The sequence below is a fragment of the Phalangium opilio genome, unplaced genomic scaffold (genome assembly GCF_054372755.1).
Source record: "Phalangium opilio isolate 3A_F unplaced genomic scaffold, DU_Popi_V2 ptg000094l_1, whole genome shotgun sequence".
Taxonomy (NCBI): Eukaryota; Metazoa; Arthropoda; class Arachnida; order Opiliones; family Phalangiidae; genus Phalangium; species Phalangium opilio.
Genome location: NW_028324199.1, coordinates 6,915,825 through 6,933,262, shown reverse-complemented (window position 1 = coordinate 6,933,262; position 17,438 = coordinate 6,915,825). Strand labels below are relative to the sequence as shown.

General features: G+C 37.0%; 1 protein-coding gene across 1 annotated transcript; it reads right to left on the bottom strand.

The window, feature by feature from the left end:
* Positions 1–14,955: 14,955 nt before the first annotated feature.
* On the bottom strand, positions 14,956–17,108 carry LOC149640011 (uncharacterized). Its single transcript, XM_089850857.1, has 7 exons — positions 16,967–17,108; positions 16,575–16,892; positions 16,023–16,514; positions 15,674–15,955; positions 15,553–15,616; positions 15,193–15,492; positions 14,956–14,992 (listed from the first exon to the last, which is right to left on the bottom strand). The coding sequence occupies exons 1-7, from the start codon at positions 17,106–17,108 to the stop codon at positions 14,956–14,958; spliced, it is 1,635 nt and encodes a 544-aa protein (XP_089706983.1).
* Between the last annotated feature and the right edge of the window lie 330 nt (positions 17,109–17,438).

The following is a 17,438-nucleotide window of genomic DNA, read 5'->3' as shown; positions in this document are numbered from 1 at the left end:
AACACTGATCATGCCCTGAACTATGAGAAAGAACAATACGACGGTTGACTAAAGTACACTTGATATTACATCATTTTGCAAAACCGCGAATAAAAATCTTACTGTCCCTATTGAATTTGGTGCCATTGGTTTTACAATAATTAAAATGTTCCACTGCGAAGCGTGCCGGTCACGAATGTGGATGTATCGTCTTTAAAAACCTTTTAAAACGCAAAACTATACACGTATTCTCGCAAAAGTAGTTAATGTAATGATAAAATGTTTTCGGGTAATGGAATTGTGGTCGAAAAGCCGAGATAGGTAAATTTTTGAAATTGATTACCAGTAAAATAATTTATTTCAACGGAAAACGGTAATGGAACGTTGTTTTTTCTTAAGCTTGCATTCAAGTTTCAATTAAAAAGAAAAACTAATATCTGATCCTTCACACAAGTGATAACCTCAGTCTTATCGATCCGTTTTAGGTCTTGATTCTAATCAAGACATTTTTGATTAATTTACCATGCCGTTAAACGTCCCCTAATATTCGATGAAACAGACGTCGAATTCAAAATCTTAAAATACCCTCGCTTGTAATTTTACTTTTAATGTATAAATTTAAACTTTACCCCCAATTTCCCGTGTAATTTAAAAATCCTTATAAAATATTTAATATTGTTTAATTTCTGTTACTTTTGTATTATATTCCCTATATCATGTAATACGTAGTGTACATATGTATTTTCACAAAGTTTCTGTAAGACTCAATATCATATCGATCATAATAGCACGTGAAACAAGGTTTTTTATTTAGTTTATCATTAGTTTATTTAGTTTATTATTATTAGTTTATTTATATATTGTGTATTTATAACATTAAAGTAAAACGAAATAAATTTCCTTACCTACATTCCCTCAATCCAATATTATTTTGATATTTTCGTTTGAATCAACTTACCATAACATTTCTACGAACATCTGTCACGATAAAACAGTAGGTGTATGAATTAATCATTTTTTGAACGTTTTTCTCCCAATGTTAGTTCAATATAAACCTCTTCAACTAGTTTTTTTCTACCTTTGTCTGCATAGTGATATGTAATTTATCTTTGTGTATGAATTTACGATTGAAGGTCTGTTGTTTGTACATTTTTTTATTTAAATGAGCAATTATACAGATCATACGCATATAACATTGAGATTAATTGAATATCAAGTATAGATTAACTTAGTTTTGAAGAAGTCAATATCGTTTATGATACAATTAAAAAGAAATGGTTCATCAATTGGCTGGTTAGAACCAAAATCATTTCTATAATTTTCCAAAACTTTTTCATAATCAATTTTTTTCAAGGCTTTAACGAGGTTTTATTGCACTCTTTCATTTCAATCACCTTCTTCTAATTCACATTGTACGTCGTGAGCAATCTGGTTTTGACAGGCCTCGTTTTGACAATATTTGGTTATTTCCAATAATATTTCAGTCAGATTCTTAAGTACAGCTTCTCTCATGGATTCCACGGCTCTCGTTTTCTCTACCAACTCATTGTCAAGCAGTCCTCGTATTTTTTTAAGTGTTCCCAAGCAGTATGATTAAGGGAAATTCCCTCGCCAGTAGCATACATAACGTTTTATTTTTCACATTTTCCTCTAATGTATTTTCTTATGTCCCATATACGTTTCTTTCCACGGGTAAAACTTTCCAATTTCAAATTTGAAGTAGTAGGATATAACCAAACGGAAAAACGCGGCGAATTACCCATGAAGAACGTATCAATCTCGTTGGCATACTCAAAGATATTACACCATAGTTCCTTTTGTAAGCATAACTCTACACCCGTATCAGTCCTTTTCCAGTAAACCTCTAGGGTTAAGACATTACTTATCCAAACCTCTACTTTATCCGCTACACTATGAACTTGACACATCTTCATTTAACAATGATATGATAAAACTTTACCATAACCCATTAATATACGTCACGCAGGTTACTGAAACAACAATTCTTCGAATGACGTCACAGAAACAGGATTTAACCCTTGTCAATGTACGTTTAAAGCTATCCATTCATCCTCATCTCTTATCAATGACGTCACAAATACAGTTGTAGAAGAGACTGACAGATTCCCGCGAGGGGGCGCAGTTTTCACGCGAGGGGGCGCGCGGGTTTTCCCGCGAGGGAGCGCAGTTATCACGCGAGGGAGCGCGCGGGTTTTCCCGCGAGGTGGCGCGGGAGTTTCCCGGGGAGGGCGTTGCTCAATTACGTCATCCTTAGGTCATTGACCCTTTGACATACTGACATAGTGACCTTGACCTACATTCTACACCTACGGAGGTACGAAATGTGGGGTTATACTTCTGTAGGAGGAGTATATGCGGAAGGGGTAGAATGAATAATTATAAGAGATGGTTGGATATTCGATGGGGTTGGTGGCTGACTGCAAACACTAACGGTTTTAGGAACAATGATTTTTTGTGAACTGATATTTTTGAAGCAATTCCTGATACCGTCGAGTTTTTTCTCTCTATGTAAGACCTTTCGTTCGAATTACCGTGGACATTTCCTGGTCCAGGTCCGTCATTTCATCGTTATTTAGATCTTGATATGATCGAATTTGTTCATATGGTACAAGAATCATTTTTTGAAGGGTATTCATTGTCCGAGTAATGTAGAAATACCCCTAATAATGCTTGGTAAAAGCGTGGTAATTAACGGAAAAAATCCACCGTGTTGTTTTAATTTCAGGAGAGACTTTTTCTTTTCAGCGAAATATTTTTATCAGCTAGGTTACGAATCCAATTTTTGTACTTGGCTAATTTTCTTCTTGCCTTAATATCTATGATAATATTTTCCTTTTTTAAGTTACTCGTTAGTTGACGTATGAATTTCAGTTGGGGATCGTTCACGCAGTCCACCTCTCTTAAAGGAAGACCACTTAAGGCTTTTTCAGACGATCCAACTTTTTGTCTCAGCTCGATGGGTCAAAACGTTGTATCAACTTGCCCAAATTTTGAAGGGAAAAGTGAAATAAATCCTTCCTATTCACACGTCTAAACTTTTACCGCTAAATGAAACTTTTTATGCGCCACCTACCTTATCACTTACGAAATAACCCGCGAAAAAGGTTTGTTTTGTAATTCATTTTGATTGGCTGGAGAAATAAAATGAAAAAGTTGAGTCAGCAAAAATTGGATCACTGATCCAATTTTTCCAAGCCAACTTTTTTGGTGACTCAATTCATCCAGCGTCTATTCACACGATCCAACTAATTGATTCAACTCGAGTTGACCCATCAAGCTGAGTCAAAAAGTTGGATCGTCTGAAAGAGCCTTTAGGGTACTAAATCTCCTCGATGTTCTCGACATAATGATAAAATTGATAGCTAAATATAGCTATTTATAAAAATATCATAGGTAGATCTTCCAAAATTCCGTGTCCTCTTAACCTCAGATCATCGGGACAATCCACCCTGAGATCTACAATTAGATACGCGTATGGCGATAAACTAGTGGCGTCCTCGTAGGCTGACAGTAGTTTGTTCGGTCGGTTGCTTAGGAAAGATTTGTCTCGAAAGCAACGCAATCTGATTCTTATCACGCATCATTCGCTTCAAAATCAAGTAATGCGTGTTCAGGCTGATATCCCTCATTACGGAACCTTTAAAATTTACATGTGAAGTTTAGGAGAAAGATGCGCTTGAATTCTCTATAAGTAAAATCCATACACAACCTTGCTTGTACATATTTTGACTTAATAATATACAGCTTGCATTTTTATGGTGCGCGTTTTTAATGAATAAATTTCCAACAGTTTTATTGTCTATCAATTCGTTTAACAGGTCGTCGATAATAATCAAGTTATTTACATTGTTGTCTAATAAATTTTCAAGATTATCGGGGATTCCTTTCACGAATTCCAGTATTGGAAGTTCTTTTTGCAATTTTTCAAACTCGTTTTGGTATGAACCATACATGTAAATTATAGCCTGTATTTTCGGAGTTATGCGAAGTTTGTGATTACGCAGTAATTTGAAAACGAACGTGCTTTTGCCTGAAATAAATCTAGAATAACTACCATGCTAATTAAAACCAAATCTGAAATTAACAAACCTGACAAACTAGGACCGTAAATAGCGTAGTTGCTGGGATGACGAAACTTCAGATAGCACGAATTCATTTTTAACAATGGATGAAATGACGTTCTGCACTCCATATTTATAAGTCATTATTTTTTCCTGACTAAATCGATTTCACTAATCCATGAGTTGAAGGATTCGTCGTACGAATACCATTTAACGTAAAGTTCTTTGGTACCGTCGGGGTTTTTACGAGTGTTTAAAACTTTTTCGACGCCGAAAACACAATCATTCAAGTCTTTCCCCACGATTTGCATTTCCGATTGAAGAAAAGTGCCCTTAATTAAACGAGAATTCAAATCTTCTATCTTGTACACCCTTGGTTGTTTATTTAAAACCTCACACACCCTAAATAGTTCATCACTCCATCTTGGCTTGAATTTTTTATTAGATACGTTTGTTTGTTTGGAAATTCTAATAATGTTTCCAACGTACTTATCTTCAGAATCTAATGGTGGACTGAAATCGATTTTACCAAACATTCTATACCATACTTCGGCTGAGTTTTTACTGTTGACCTCATTAGGACTCATTCATATTGTTCTATGGAAACTGTCGTTATAAGCCTTTATTAAATACGGTAGAACATTATTATAGTTAAAGGTGTTATTTGCTGTCATAAACTGATAAATTCGGTGTTTCATAGTTTGTATAAATCTAAAATAATAAATAAATAACATTCTATTTAAAAAAGACTGAGTCAGTAGCTTCCTTTCGTTTTAAAAGTCTTACCTCCCACATATGGATGATTTCATTTCTGAAAACGTGGTATAGTATTTTATACTCTTAGTTTTTAAATATTTCTGGAAGCGAGGACCAAATTCTGCACCTCTATCGCTTGTAACAAATTTGGGTTTATGTCTATTACTTTTCAATAAGATATGTTTAAAAGCTTGAATTACCGTCTCCACCCTTTTATTTTTAATTGGAATTAGCGAACCTCATTTTGAAAAATAATATACACAAGTTAAATGTATCAGTCCCCTTTATTATACCTTTTTAAGCTTTGCATATCCATTAAATCCAAACCCCAAATTTGATCAATACCAAATGAAATAACTCGAGGTCTTAAATAATTAATTCTAGCGGGTCTGTGCAAAGTATAAACATTTTGTTGCTTGAGAAATTCTTTAACCTCTCTAAACCGAAAACCAAATTTCTTCGCCTCCCTAAAGAGAGCTGCCACGCTCGCGTATGACCCAGGGCTTTTACTTTCATAGTAAATGCTTTGAAGTTTCCCCCAATCCGCCTCGTTTTTTCTTCGAACCCGTGTCTCACCCACTCTACACTTTCTCATCCCGTATTCCGTTGTTAATCTTTCGTGGTCTACGTGCTCTCTTTACCTTCTTTAAAGAATGTTTATTCACATTCCAATATCTTTTCTTCTGTCTAACTCCCCTCTTTGCCAACATAAGTTTCCGGGAAACCTTAGCGGGGACTATCATAATTCTCTTACGAAACATCACGCATCTAAATTCTGAATGACTACGGTATATATTTACACATGATATTTAAATGAAAATAACGCAAATAGTTTTATTATTATCATACACTACAAATTATTTGTCACTATATCCTTATTCCCATAAGGTAATGAAGTAACAAAATGTCCCAAAATATATCGCTTATCATCGTAACACGATAACGCGGATTAACAAACTTTCACGGTATAAAGCTCATGATTCTCAGACTGGAATCGATACATGGTCTCTGACGTACGTTTCCTTTTGAAAAGACAATTTTTATAGTCCTCGTGCCTTATTTTGTTTTTCACGACAGTTTTACAAATCCCTTTTAATGTCTTTTTTTCTTCCGTCTCACTCAACAAAATACTATACATTTTACTACGTAGTCCTACGAATTCGTGAATGGGCTTCCCCGAAGTTTCATCTTTGAACTTTCCCAATGCTTTTTTATTCGTCTCGTTATACAGAAAATGGTTATTAGGATAATTACTAAAGTCAAATTTATCTCCGTGTTTTTCTGAATCTCTGTACATGTCTTCTGTTTGACCTCTATAGAAAATGAATCGGTGTCGCTAAATAACAATTTCACACGATCATTATATTCCCGCTTTAAGAAATCAAAGTAAAAATCAAACATGAGATGTTTTGATAATTCTAAAACAGAAAACCCTATGTAAGTTGGTCTATTTAAAATAATTTTTTTGGCACATAGAGACGCCCACTAAATCTTTATTAAATACGGTCACACTTTTAAACGAGGGTTGACTGACTTTCTTTAACAAATTTTTTTTCGTATGAGCTAAATGAAATTCTATTCTTTTCCTTAAGTTTTCCATTGATTTACCGAATAATGAATTAACAATTAGCTTGAACAATGATTGTGTAAGCTTCATTGATGTTGCAAGCTTCCGCTGTTCTGTATTGAATTCGATAAACTGTCTGAGCCAAGGCTCTTGTCGGAATTGTAAAGCCCTATGTATTTTCGTCAACACCATACCTTGTTTTAAATAAAATTTTAAATTTCTATAGTGTAGAACATATTTCACTTTAGCCATTTGATTAGGAATTAACTTGGGATTTGATTCTTTAGGAGGTATGTTAAATTGGAGGGTTCCCATTCAACCGAATCTCAATGGACAGAATCGCATTCGACAGAAAGTGTTTGGCTAGAATTTCAAAATCTAGCCCAATGGCTATATTCCCGATGGACCGAAATCCCAATCGTTCGAATATAACCTAAAAAATACATCAATATAACTTGAAACACGATAGCCGTCAGCGATTCGGTGGTGTAGTTTTAAAATATATAAATTAAATGTTTCGTGATACTAATTAAAACGCTCACTTTCATTCCTTTCAAGGCAAGAGATATTTAGAATTACTAAACAAATTGTGCTTAAAATGAAGTATAATCTTAATGGTAGTTCCATTAATTTTTAAGTTTTAAATTAAAATTTTATTATTTTGGTTTCGGGTAGGTTAGGTTCGGTTCGGTTAGGTTATTTTCCTATTAATTAGCTACCACCTTTTCCAAAACATTCTCCTACTAATTAGCTACCACCTTTTCCAAAATATTCTCCTACTAATTAGCTACCACCTTTTCCAAAATATTCTCCTAATAGTTAGCTGCCACCTTTTCCAAAACAATGGTTCCAATAATTCGTTGCGACCTTTTCCAAAATATTCTCCTATTAATTAGTTGCCACCTTTTCCTAAATATTTTCCGATTAATTAGCTGCCACCTTTTCCAAAATATTCTACTATTAATTAGCTGCCACCTTTTCCAAAATATTCTCCTTTTGATTAGCTGCCACCGTTTCCAAAATATTGTGCTATTAATTAGCTGCCACCTTTTCCAAAATATTCTCCTATTAATTAGCTGCCACCTTTTCAAAAATATTCCCCTTCTAATTAGCTGCCACTTTTTCCAAAATATTCTCCTAATAGTTCGCTGCCACCTTTTCCAAAATATTCTCCTATTAATTAGCTGCCACCTTTTCCAAAATATTCTCCTTATAGCTAGCTGCCACCTTTTCCAAAATATTCTCCTATTAATTAGCTGATAACGTGATAAATATGACTTAAAATAATAAAAAAAACCACAATTCCCTTTAAAAAGTAATTTTTCGGGGATCTGAAAGTATTTGATTCTTCTAAACTAAAATAGGTGCTTAATATTTTACAGAATGTTCGCGTATGGTGCTCAATTTCTTTGACCATTATTTTATTATAAGTCAATTAAATTGTTTGCTTGCAAAGATGCAATCTTTTGGCTCCCGGGAATTAAATTCATTTTAGTTCCATCGGGTGTATATGCATTCCTGTCCCAATGGACCGAATCCGAAACCTGGAGAAGTGCGGGTTTTCGCTCCAATGGGACTCTCCCATTGGACCGAATCCGCCAAAAGTGCGAGTTTTTCGGTTCATTGGGACTGGTTTCGGCCGAATGCGATTCGGTCCAATGGGGCAGAGCCGTTAAATTGTTCTAAAACATTTCGACAATATGGTGAAAGTTGCGGAACCTGAACACTCAGCTTTTCCGGAGCCAAAGGGAAATCCGACGTGAAAGTGTGGATTTCGGGTGTGTAAGGGAAGGTCACATTTTATAATGTACCCCATATTGTTATCATCGTGTATTTCGCGGATTTTAGTCATTAAATCATTTAATTCTGATTCGGAGACCCACTTAAAACCATCAATTGGCAAATAATCACTTAAACTTGTGCCGTATCTGAAACAAACATTAATTAATCCCTCACATTTTTTTCAAATTATAAATAACTCACAGGTTATTGCAATCGAGATAGAGAATATAACTCTTTGGTTTATCTTTGTCATATGTTTGAGGAATAAGTGGGATATTAGCGATGGCATATCGGTGTGTTATCACGAAAACTCCACGGATTTCCGATTCTTTGAAGAGATACTGGTTGATGTCCAATAATAACTCTAGCTTCACACCAGTTTTGAAAAGCATCGCTTGCCAAGAGTAACCTGGTACTGTTGTAAATATTATTTTCTGGTATAAACTATATTTCCAACAACTTACGTGTGAACGAATGTAGAACATCGAGGTTGTAAAACTGAAAATATTTTTCTCTAAATTCATTAAAAACATCGCATAATTGAACGCAGTCGGCAAGCACATATAGATCATGGAGATCTCCTAGATATTTAAATGAATTTGTTTAAAACTAGGACAAATAAAATTAATAAATTATAAAAACAGAAAGCTATTACCCATATTTTTCAATTGGAATGTATTCCAAATTAATTTCACTTGCTCATAATCTTGATCTTCAATACTTTTATCTGTTAAAGTACTGAAAAATGCTTTTTTATCTGGAAGCGTTGTCTCATCAAAAATCTTTGAAGAAGTTATGTATTCGTAATGCTTTTTTATCTGGAAGCGTTGTCTCATCAAAAACCTTTAAGGAACTTATGTATTCGTAAGGATAAGGTAATTTTTTTAATAGCAATTACGCCTTCTCCTCATCAAATAGGCCGTTAAAGATCTTAAATTTCCCCATCCCTTCTTTACCCAAATTCGTCACTAGATTTGCTAAAGAATTATTTACAAATCTAAAAAAAACAGTTTTACCAAAGTAATGAGAGAACATACGTTACCTAAATGAGTCTATAAAAAGGATATTGTTAAACGTAAATGAAATGTAACGTTCCGAGTTTGAGGGAATGCAGGACAGTTTTGCGTTTTTGAAAGATCCGGCCTTTTGCAGTAAATGTAAATCGTAACTGAAAAATGTACTCATCTTTTTAATCCGTTTTTTTAAGATATTTAAATTCCTACTTGGAGAGATTATGGAAAATGCATGGTAGATATCTAGGAGGTTTGATTTTCAAATTACATGATGAATGAGCTGCTCCTCGAAACTGGCCAGTTAAATGACAGTGGTCACGTACTGGTCGGTCATCATCATCATCGGCGAAATTCTTTTTACAAACTCTGCAGTGACTTGCAAATTGAAACTCTTTCTCAAGCTTGTCAGTCATAATTAGTGGAGTATTTATAGAGAGCGTGTAACTATTAATGTCAGCCTCCATTAGCATTCGTTCAAGAAAAACACAAACATCGTCCTCTCCTCTTTTTAAAGGAGACTATAATTAGAACCGACGAAAATGGTACAAAAATTAAAACGCACCTGTAAACAAACGGTTTTGATGCTGTTCCATCATCATTCATGACAATGTATGCAAAACCGCAAGTTATATGTTGATTTATTTTGTGCGTGTGTGAAATTTTGTGATCTTGCTCAGGACCCGCAATCGGGGATAGGATCGATTCGAAATCGGCTACAACGTACTTAGGTATTTTTTCCGTCATTTCATAATTCTTAAATGTAAATTCTGGTTTTTCCGGCATTTCTTTTAATGTTGGCACGTGTATTTTACAGTCGTCAACGTGTTTGTCTCTTAATGTTTTTTTGGAAACTTTATGCAAACATCTCCGACAATAAAATGTCTGGGCTTTCTTTTTAGTTAAATTAGAGAGAAGCCTTGATAAACTTGAAATGTTTCTGTTACCCTTTTGAAACTAATAACAGGTCTATTTGTCGCCGTTCATCACATTCGAATTTACTGATAAATAATGGGTAGACAAACTTTTCGAATCCAAAAATATTTACACTTAAATTGTTTCGTTTTTCGAAAGCAGTTAGCTCAATTGTTGATATTTTAAATGGATTTTTCATATTTTCCATGTTTATTTCATCCAAGTATTTCACGTAATTACTAACTCTTTCAAGGTGGAATTTTGCAGGATGTAATTTAGCTAGAATAGAGTATTGGAAACATCTCTCATCCTTATTTTGAATATTTATCAATGCTTTTTTCGCTTTTAAAAACGGTGGTAGTTTGAAATATGACGCTGGTCTTAGCGGTTGATATGATACGATATTAGTTTGCAAAAAGATAATTTTATTTAAAATCCAGTTGCTACCGCCTTTCTGAAATTGTTCTAAAGAATTCAAAATTTTCTGAACACTTCTATCAATTTTTTCATAAATCTCATCATCGCTGAAAGTTGTGTTCGTATAACCACGGAAGAAAGGAAACTCGATAACTTCTTACGTTGAATTGACTAATTGACGGCTAAATTTAACATTAACCACTAGGTAACATTTAATACCTCGTCTTTCAGTCAAATGGTTTTTCAAATAGGTGTATATCGCTTCCCTTTGTCTGTTAGTAAACGTCAAAATATCAACTTCATTTTCATTTGCCACTATGCGTGTCGTTACTAAAGCGTTTCGTAAAATGGGAACCTCATTCGATTCTAAGTCATTAATTCTCGATTGATTTGAGTTCCTTTCACCCGATGAGTTCTCACGTGAAGTACTAGGTTGATTCGAGTAACCGTGTGAAGTACCAGACGGGTCTGTATCATCCTTTTCTCTACCGGTATATTTTTTCCCCGTTGATTTAATCGTTTATGAACGTTCAAATGTTTTTCCAATCTATAACTGCGGGAAAACGTCGCGCCACAAATTTTACAAGTTAATTTGTTTCTTGCGTGAGCTTCGCGTTTATGTCTATTCAATGTTTTCTTAAATCTAAATTCACGATTACATTCTGAACAGATGAATAAATTGTTAGATCGCTTTGAATTATCACGTGAAGTAGAGGGTTGATTCGAGGCGTCACGTGAAGCAGAGGGTTGATTCGAGGTATCACGTGAAGTAGAAGGTTGATTCGAGGTATCACGTGAAGCAGAGGGTTGATTCGAGGTATCACGTGAAGTAGAAGGTTGATTCGAGGTATCACGTGAAGTAGAAGGTTGATTCGAGGTATCACGTGAAGTAGAAGGTTGATTCGAAGTATCCCGTGAAGCAGAGGGTTGATTCGAGGTATCACGTGAAGCAGAGGGTTGATTCGAGATATTCTCATCATGATTAGGACAATGCTTTCTTGAGTTTTTTAATCCTTTATGAACTGTGAGATGTCTTTCCAATCTATAACTGAGGGAAAACGTCGTGCCGCAAACTTTGCAAGTTAATTTGTTTTTCTCATTAGCTTCGCGTCTATGTCTATTAAACGTTTACTTATAACTAAACTCGCGATTACAATCTGGACAGAAGAAATTCATGATGACGATCCAAACTTAAACTGTGAGTCGTTTTCTCTAGTAGGACGATATTTATACATAATCAAGAATAAACGAAGGGAGGGTCGAAACTACTTAAGAGTAAGTAGGTTGAACGTGTCTCGACATAAAATACCTAGCTCATCCTTTTTTACGACAAAAGAGCGTCCCCGATCGTTACGTCATACAAACCCCCCTCCCCATAGGGGTGTCAGTTAATGGGTACCCAACGGGGTGCTTCCATAGGGTTCCAATGGAGTTCCAGCGGGGGTGGGTTCCATAGGGTTCCACTCATAACATGGGGTTCCCATAGGGCTCCGGTACCCCATGGGGTTCCTCATAGGGTTCCACTCATAACATGGGGTTCCTCATAGGGTTCCACTCATAACATGGGGTTCCTCATAGGGTTCAACTCATAACATGGGGTTTCCATAGGGCTCCGGTACCCCGTGGGGTTCCTCATAGGGTTCCACTCATAACATGGGGTTCCCATAGGGTTCCACTCATAACATGGGGTTCCCATAGGGTTCCACTCATAACATGGGGTTCCCATAGGGCTCCGGTAATCCGTGGGGTTCCCATAGGGTTCCACTCATACTATGGGGTTCCCATAGGGCTCCGGTACCCCATGGGGTTCCCCATAGGGTTCCGCGGTGGAACCCTATGGTGTTTAACATGGGGAGACAAGTGGAACCCTATGGGGTTTAACATGGGGAGACAAGTGGAACCCTATGGGGTTTAACATGGGGCGCGGTGTCCCAGACCCCCTTTTTCAAACTACTGACGAACCACCTTTATATCCCAAGCGAAATTGCCGTTATATTAGGGTTCACTACGAAACTAAAGAACGACGTTACCGTGGTCGCTTCCATGACAGCCCCATTCAGTTGCGATATTGATGCTGGAATGCACTCCTTATTCGTATACTCTGATATAATTCAGTCTCAATTAGTAGGAGACTCTGACGTCCCTCTCTTAAGAATTATAAGTATCAACGGGAAGGCTGGAGACACGGTGGAAAAAGAGTTTGCTAAACCTCATTATATGCCCATAGCGAAAAACAAGTTCCAGACAATAGAAATAAACATTATGAGTCAAATGGGTGAACCGGTTAAGTTCGAACGAGGGAAAGTTCACGTCACTCTACATTTCAGACCCATAAGAACTTGGCACTTGCTATAAGAACTACGTTGAATTCAATCTCCGCCCCATTTATGCCGTGATTGTCAAAGTGTAAGGATATCTCCATATAATACGGGTCACGTTTCTGTTAAGGATTATGAGGATTATTATCTAAATCAAATTGGACATGGATCCATCCCAGTATATAGAGGTTTGGCCGTGCAACGTGGTTATGGTCTGGGAAGTATATTCTCCTCGCCGTTCAGATCAGCCATGCCATTACTTAAAAGGGTTGCCACGTTCCTAGGTCGAAAGTTTTTAAACACTGGCATGAAAATTGCGACGGATTATACAAGCGGTGTACCCATTAAACAATCATTGAGAACTAGGGGTAAAGAAGCGGGTAAGGAAACATTGAGAATTGCGGCCGAAGAAGTGACCAAGCTAACTGGAAACGGACGTAAAAGGAAACGCAAAGTGTCACCCATCATCAGTTCTATTCGAACTAAGAAGAAGAGAAGGTCGTCATCTTTACACCCGGATATATTTTCATAATGTCGCTCGCACACCCAAACTCTATGAATTTGCGTCAGCTCGGAACTAAATGTTTTTTACATACCCTTTACCCAAACTGGGATAATAGGAAGTCAATGGGTGGAGTATAACTCTACCTCCAACGCAGATGAAAATCAGGCTATTATATTTCCCGTCACCGGGGACTCCGAGTCATACATGGACTTGAAAAACACGCTCCTGCAAGTACAAGTAAAAGTGGATAAAGCGGATGGGTCTCTAACTAAAGCCGCTGTGTACGACAACGATGGTAATTTGACAACTCAGGCGGATAAAGTTGGGCCCGAAAACCTATTACTCTCCAGTCTTTTTAGTGAACTACACGTATCATTGAATGATAGATCAGTTACATCATGTCCTCAACAATACGCATTCAAGAGCATGATTCAAACGCTATTGAAATTTGGTGGTCCAGCGAAAAAGAGTTTTTTGACCGGGGCACTATTCTACAAAGATACGGCGGGACATTTTGACGAATTTTTCGAAAGTGAAGGGTTTGAGAAACGGAGTAAATTCGCCCAAAATGGGGTTATAGACTTGATTGGTGTCGTACACGCCGATATATGTCAGCAAAATCGCTTCATCCCCAATCTGGTCCATGTGAATTTTAAATTCGAATTCTGCTTACATGTGGATGGAATTAAACCGAAAGTTATATTTACCCACGCTTCGTTATTCATAAGAAGAGTTAAACTAACCCACGAGATTATGATATCACACGCCAAAACCCTGGAACTGGCCACGATTAAATACCCCATAACATGTACGGAATGTAATACATTTTCCATATCTCAAGGAAGTAAAATAGCAGTCAAAGACAATTTATTTAGCGGTCAACAACCGAATAAAGTTGTAATTGGATTTGTAGACCAGAACGCATTTTTAGGTGATTATAAAATGTCGCCTTTTAATTTTAAAAATGAAGCGCTGAGTCAAATCACCTTATCCGTTGATGGGGTTAGCGTACCCCTTAAACCCTTAAACCCCAACTTTAAGGATAACCTATGTATGAAATCGTACGCCAATCTCTTTCCTCAAACCGGACAATGGAATATCGACGAAGGTAATTTCATTGACCGTGACGAGTTCGCCAATGGTAATGCTCTTTTCGTTTTCGACTTGACCCCGGACCTGAATGGTAGTTCGACTGAAAGTTTCAACTTTATAAAGAACGGTAGTGTCCGATTGGAGTTAATATTTGCCGAAGCGCTATCGGCTACAATTACCGTCGTTTACTATTTCGATTTCCAATTTTATTGAAATTGACAAAAACCGAGCCGTTTTATTCGATCAAAGCTCATAATGGACTCTCGACAACTTCAAAGAATGTTAAGGCGTGACCCATACACTAGGAATTTGTTCCGGGGAATATTTCCGGCGGATAAACTACCACTAACTGTTAAAACATTTCCATCGCTATTAATTGTGAACACTGATACGTCTAAAGGGAAAGGCGAACATTGGACGGTTATATACATTTCGAGGAAAAAGAATACTGAATTCTTTGAAAGCTATGGAAATCCTCCGGATGTATTTAAATTTAATGGTTTTGTAGAGCGAAACAGCCTAACTGTTACGTTTAATTCGCGTCAACTGCAGGGTGAATTAATTCAAACCTGCGGCGGTCATTACTTTTACTTTTCATTGTATAGATGTAGGGAGTTAAAATGTTTCATATAATAAAACGATTTTCTAAAAATAAAAATGTTAACGATAATATGATTTCGGAATATATGTATAAGAACTACTCAATAAATTTGTCATAATTTTTCTTTTTATTTTGGATTTTTATGAACGTGGGCTAGAGTGGAAATACCGTTCATTCAAAATATGTCTTTTATCATCGCAAGGGTTTAAACACAGTTTGGTTTGTTTAACAGTTTTTAAAATATGTTTGTCGCTGACTATTTGGACCATCTCCGCGGTGGTCAACTCACGGTTCAGCAAGCATTCGCGATAATGCGCGTGCCGGACGCGTTTCCTCACGACCCGCTTGCACACGCCCTTGCACGTCTTTTTCTCTCCCTTGGCCGATAGGATGCTGTACATCTTGGGTCTCAACCCGCAGAACTCTTGAATTGGGGTGCCGTCCAATTCGTCTTTAAACTTCCGCAGTCTTTTCTTGATAGCATCAATGTGAAGTGAATGGTCACGTGGCTACCCCGGGAAATCATACTTGTCCGCTTGAGCGGCGAGCTCAGCGTATAGATCCCCCGTCTCAATGTGATAGGTGAGACTGTCTATAATTTTACAAAAGGTTAGTACACGTAAGCCTTGCATATCGACCTAAAACATGCCGGTATCGGTAAAGAGGAGTTTCGCCCTATCACCATACTCCTTTCTAATTACATCATAGTGAAATTGATACATCAGGAGTTTTGAGAGATCCATGATGGCAAACCCCGTGTATATAGGTCGATTTAGGACTAGCTTCTTCTTGGCAGAATGAATTCCAACTAGTTCGTTGTGGAAAATTGGGAATAATTCAAAGGCGAGTGAGCTGGCTTTCTTAACCGCCTTTTCGGGGGTGGTCACCAATTTGAAATCTTGGCGATTTCTAAGGTTCTCCATGGTTTTGCCTGGAAAAGTGAGAGAGGAAATATTATAAGAGATCTTAATATAATAGTGATTAATTTTACTACGTACCGAATACCGCGTTGTTCATGAGTTTAAAGAGATCCTTTTCAAAATCGTCCGTCACCTTGGTTCTCTTCTCTGTGTTGAATTCAATGTAGGGTTTCATCCAAGCCGCTTGCTCAAATTTCAATATTCGGTGAATATTGGTTATTTTCAACCCATTCGAGACGTAACATTTCAAATTACGATTGTGTACAACGTATCGTTCTTTTTTAAGGAAGTTGGGGACGAGTTTGGGTAATGACTCCTTGATGGGGATTTTAAGGGAAGTCATCTGTTCTATGGAATATTCGGAGAGGGATTCCGGCGCAAGAGGATAGCAGTTGTGAGTATCGTGAAGGTTCTCAGGGTACTCTAGATCAACCTCGACAATAAATCCCTCCGGTGCAACGTCAGGACAGTCCAAAATCTCGCGTTCGGAGTTCTGGGCGGGTTCAACCCATCGAAATTGTTTCATCGGTAGGGCGTCACACATTACGGTCCCGTAGAGGTTGTTGCAATCTATTGTTAATATTCGTTAGTAAAACGTTGTATGATATTATGTTTTCTCGAATTTCATACCTAGATAACATATATAGCTATCTGATTTCGTGTTGTCATACGTTTCTAGATATTTTTTGTTAGCCTCTGCAAAGCGGTGGCTAATCATCGACACCCCTCCTCGAATCCCCTTTTCGAAAAAAAGGTGCATATCCTCATCCAGGAATGGGTCCAACGACACCTTTGTCATACACAAAGCGGCATTCCTGGCGAAACCGGGTAGTGTATAGGCGTGGGCTGGGTCTAGACGGTAATATCTCACACACATTCGACGAAAATTCTGAAACACATCAGCCAGGAGGAGTGTGTCCGACAACACGTACAAATCGTGGTAGCCACCTATTTGAGCGAGGGAGAAAAAAAATAAATTATCTTATCTATTACAATATGTGCGTATATGTGTGAATATTTACCCAAGTTTTTAATATTAAACGATTCCCACACATTCTGGGCATGAGTGTAATCATCGGCACTCAGCGGCTCGTCGGTTAAGTCGTTATGGAAGCATTCGATTGGTGGTAGCTGTGCCTCCCTAAAACGCTCTTCTGAATCCATATATGTATATGGGTAAACACCCTTCCGTAGAAGTAATTTTACTTCCACCGGTTTAAAAACTGTGCTTTATAAAGGGAATTTTTGGGCTCCCCCCTTAGCTAAATTTGAAACTAGTGTTTCTAACGATGCGGGGAGAAAAAGAACGCTATCTATGAAGCGAAGATTACCCAGCGAGAAAGAAATATACGTCTCGCTATTAGACGCTATACAGTCTATCTTTGTGTTTTTTATGGTGCCTATATTCTGCATGATGAGATGAGCATCATATCTTTGAAATATAAATGATCGGTTAAAATCTCTCTCAAACTATGAATTATTATTATTATTATT

Coding starts and splice junctions, on each gene's coding strand:
- LOC149640011 (XM_089850857.1), bottom strand. CDS start 17,108: ATGGATTCAGAAGAGCGTTTTAGGGAGGCACAGCTACCACCAATCGAA. Junction 16,893..16,966: donor GTTTAATATTAAAAACTTGG/GTAAATATTCAC, acceptor TCGCTCAAATAG/GTGGCTACCACGATTTGTAC. Junction 16,515..16,574: donor TAGCTATATATGTTATCTAG/GTATGAAATTCG, acceptor TATTAACAATAG/ATTGCAACAACCTCTACGGG.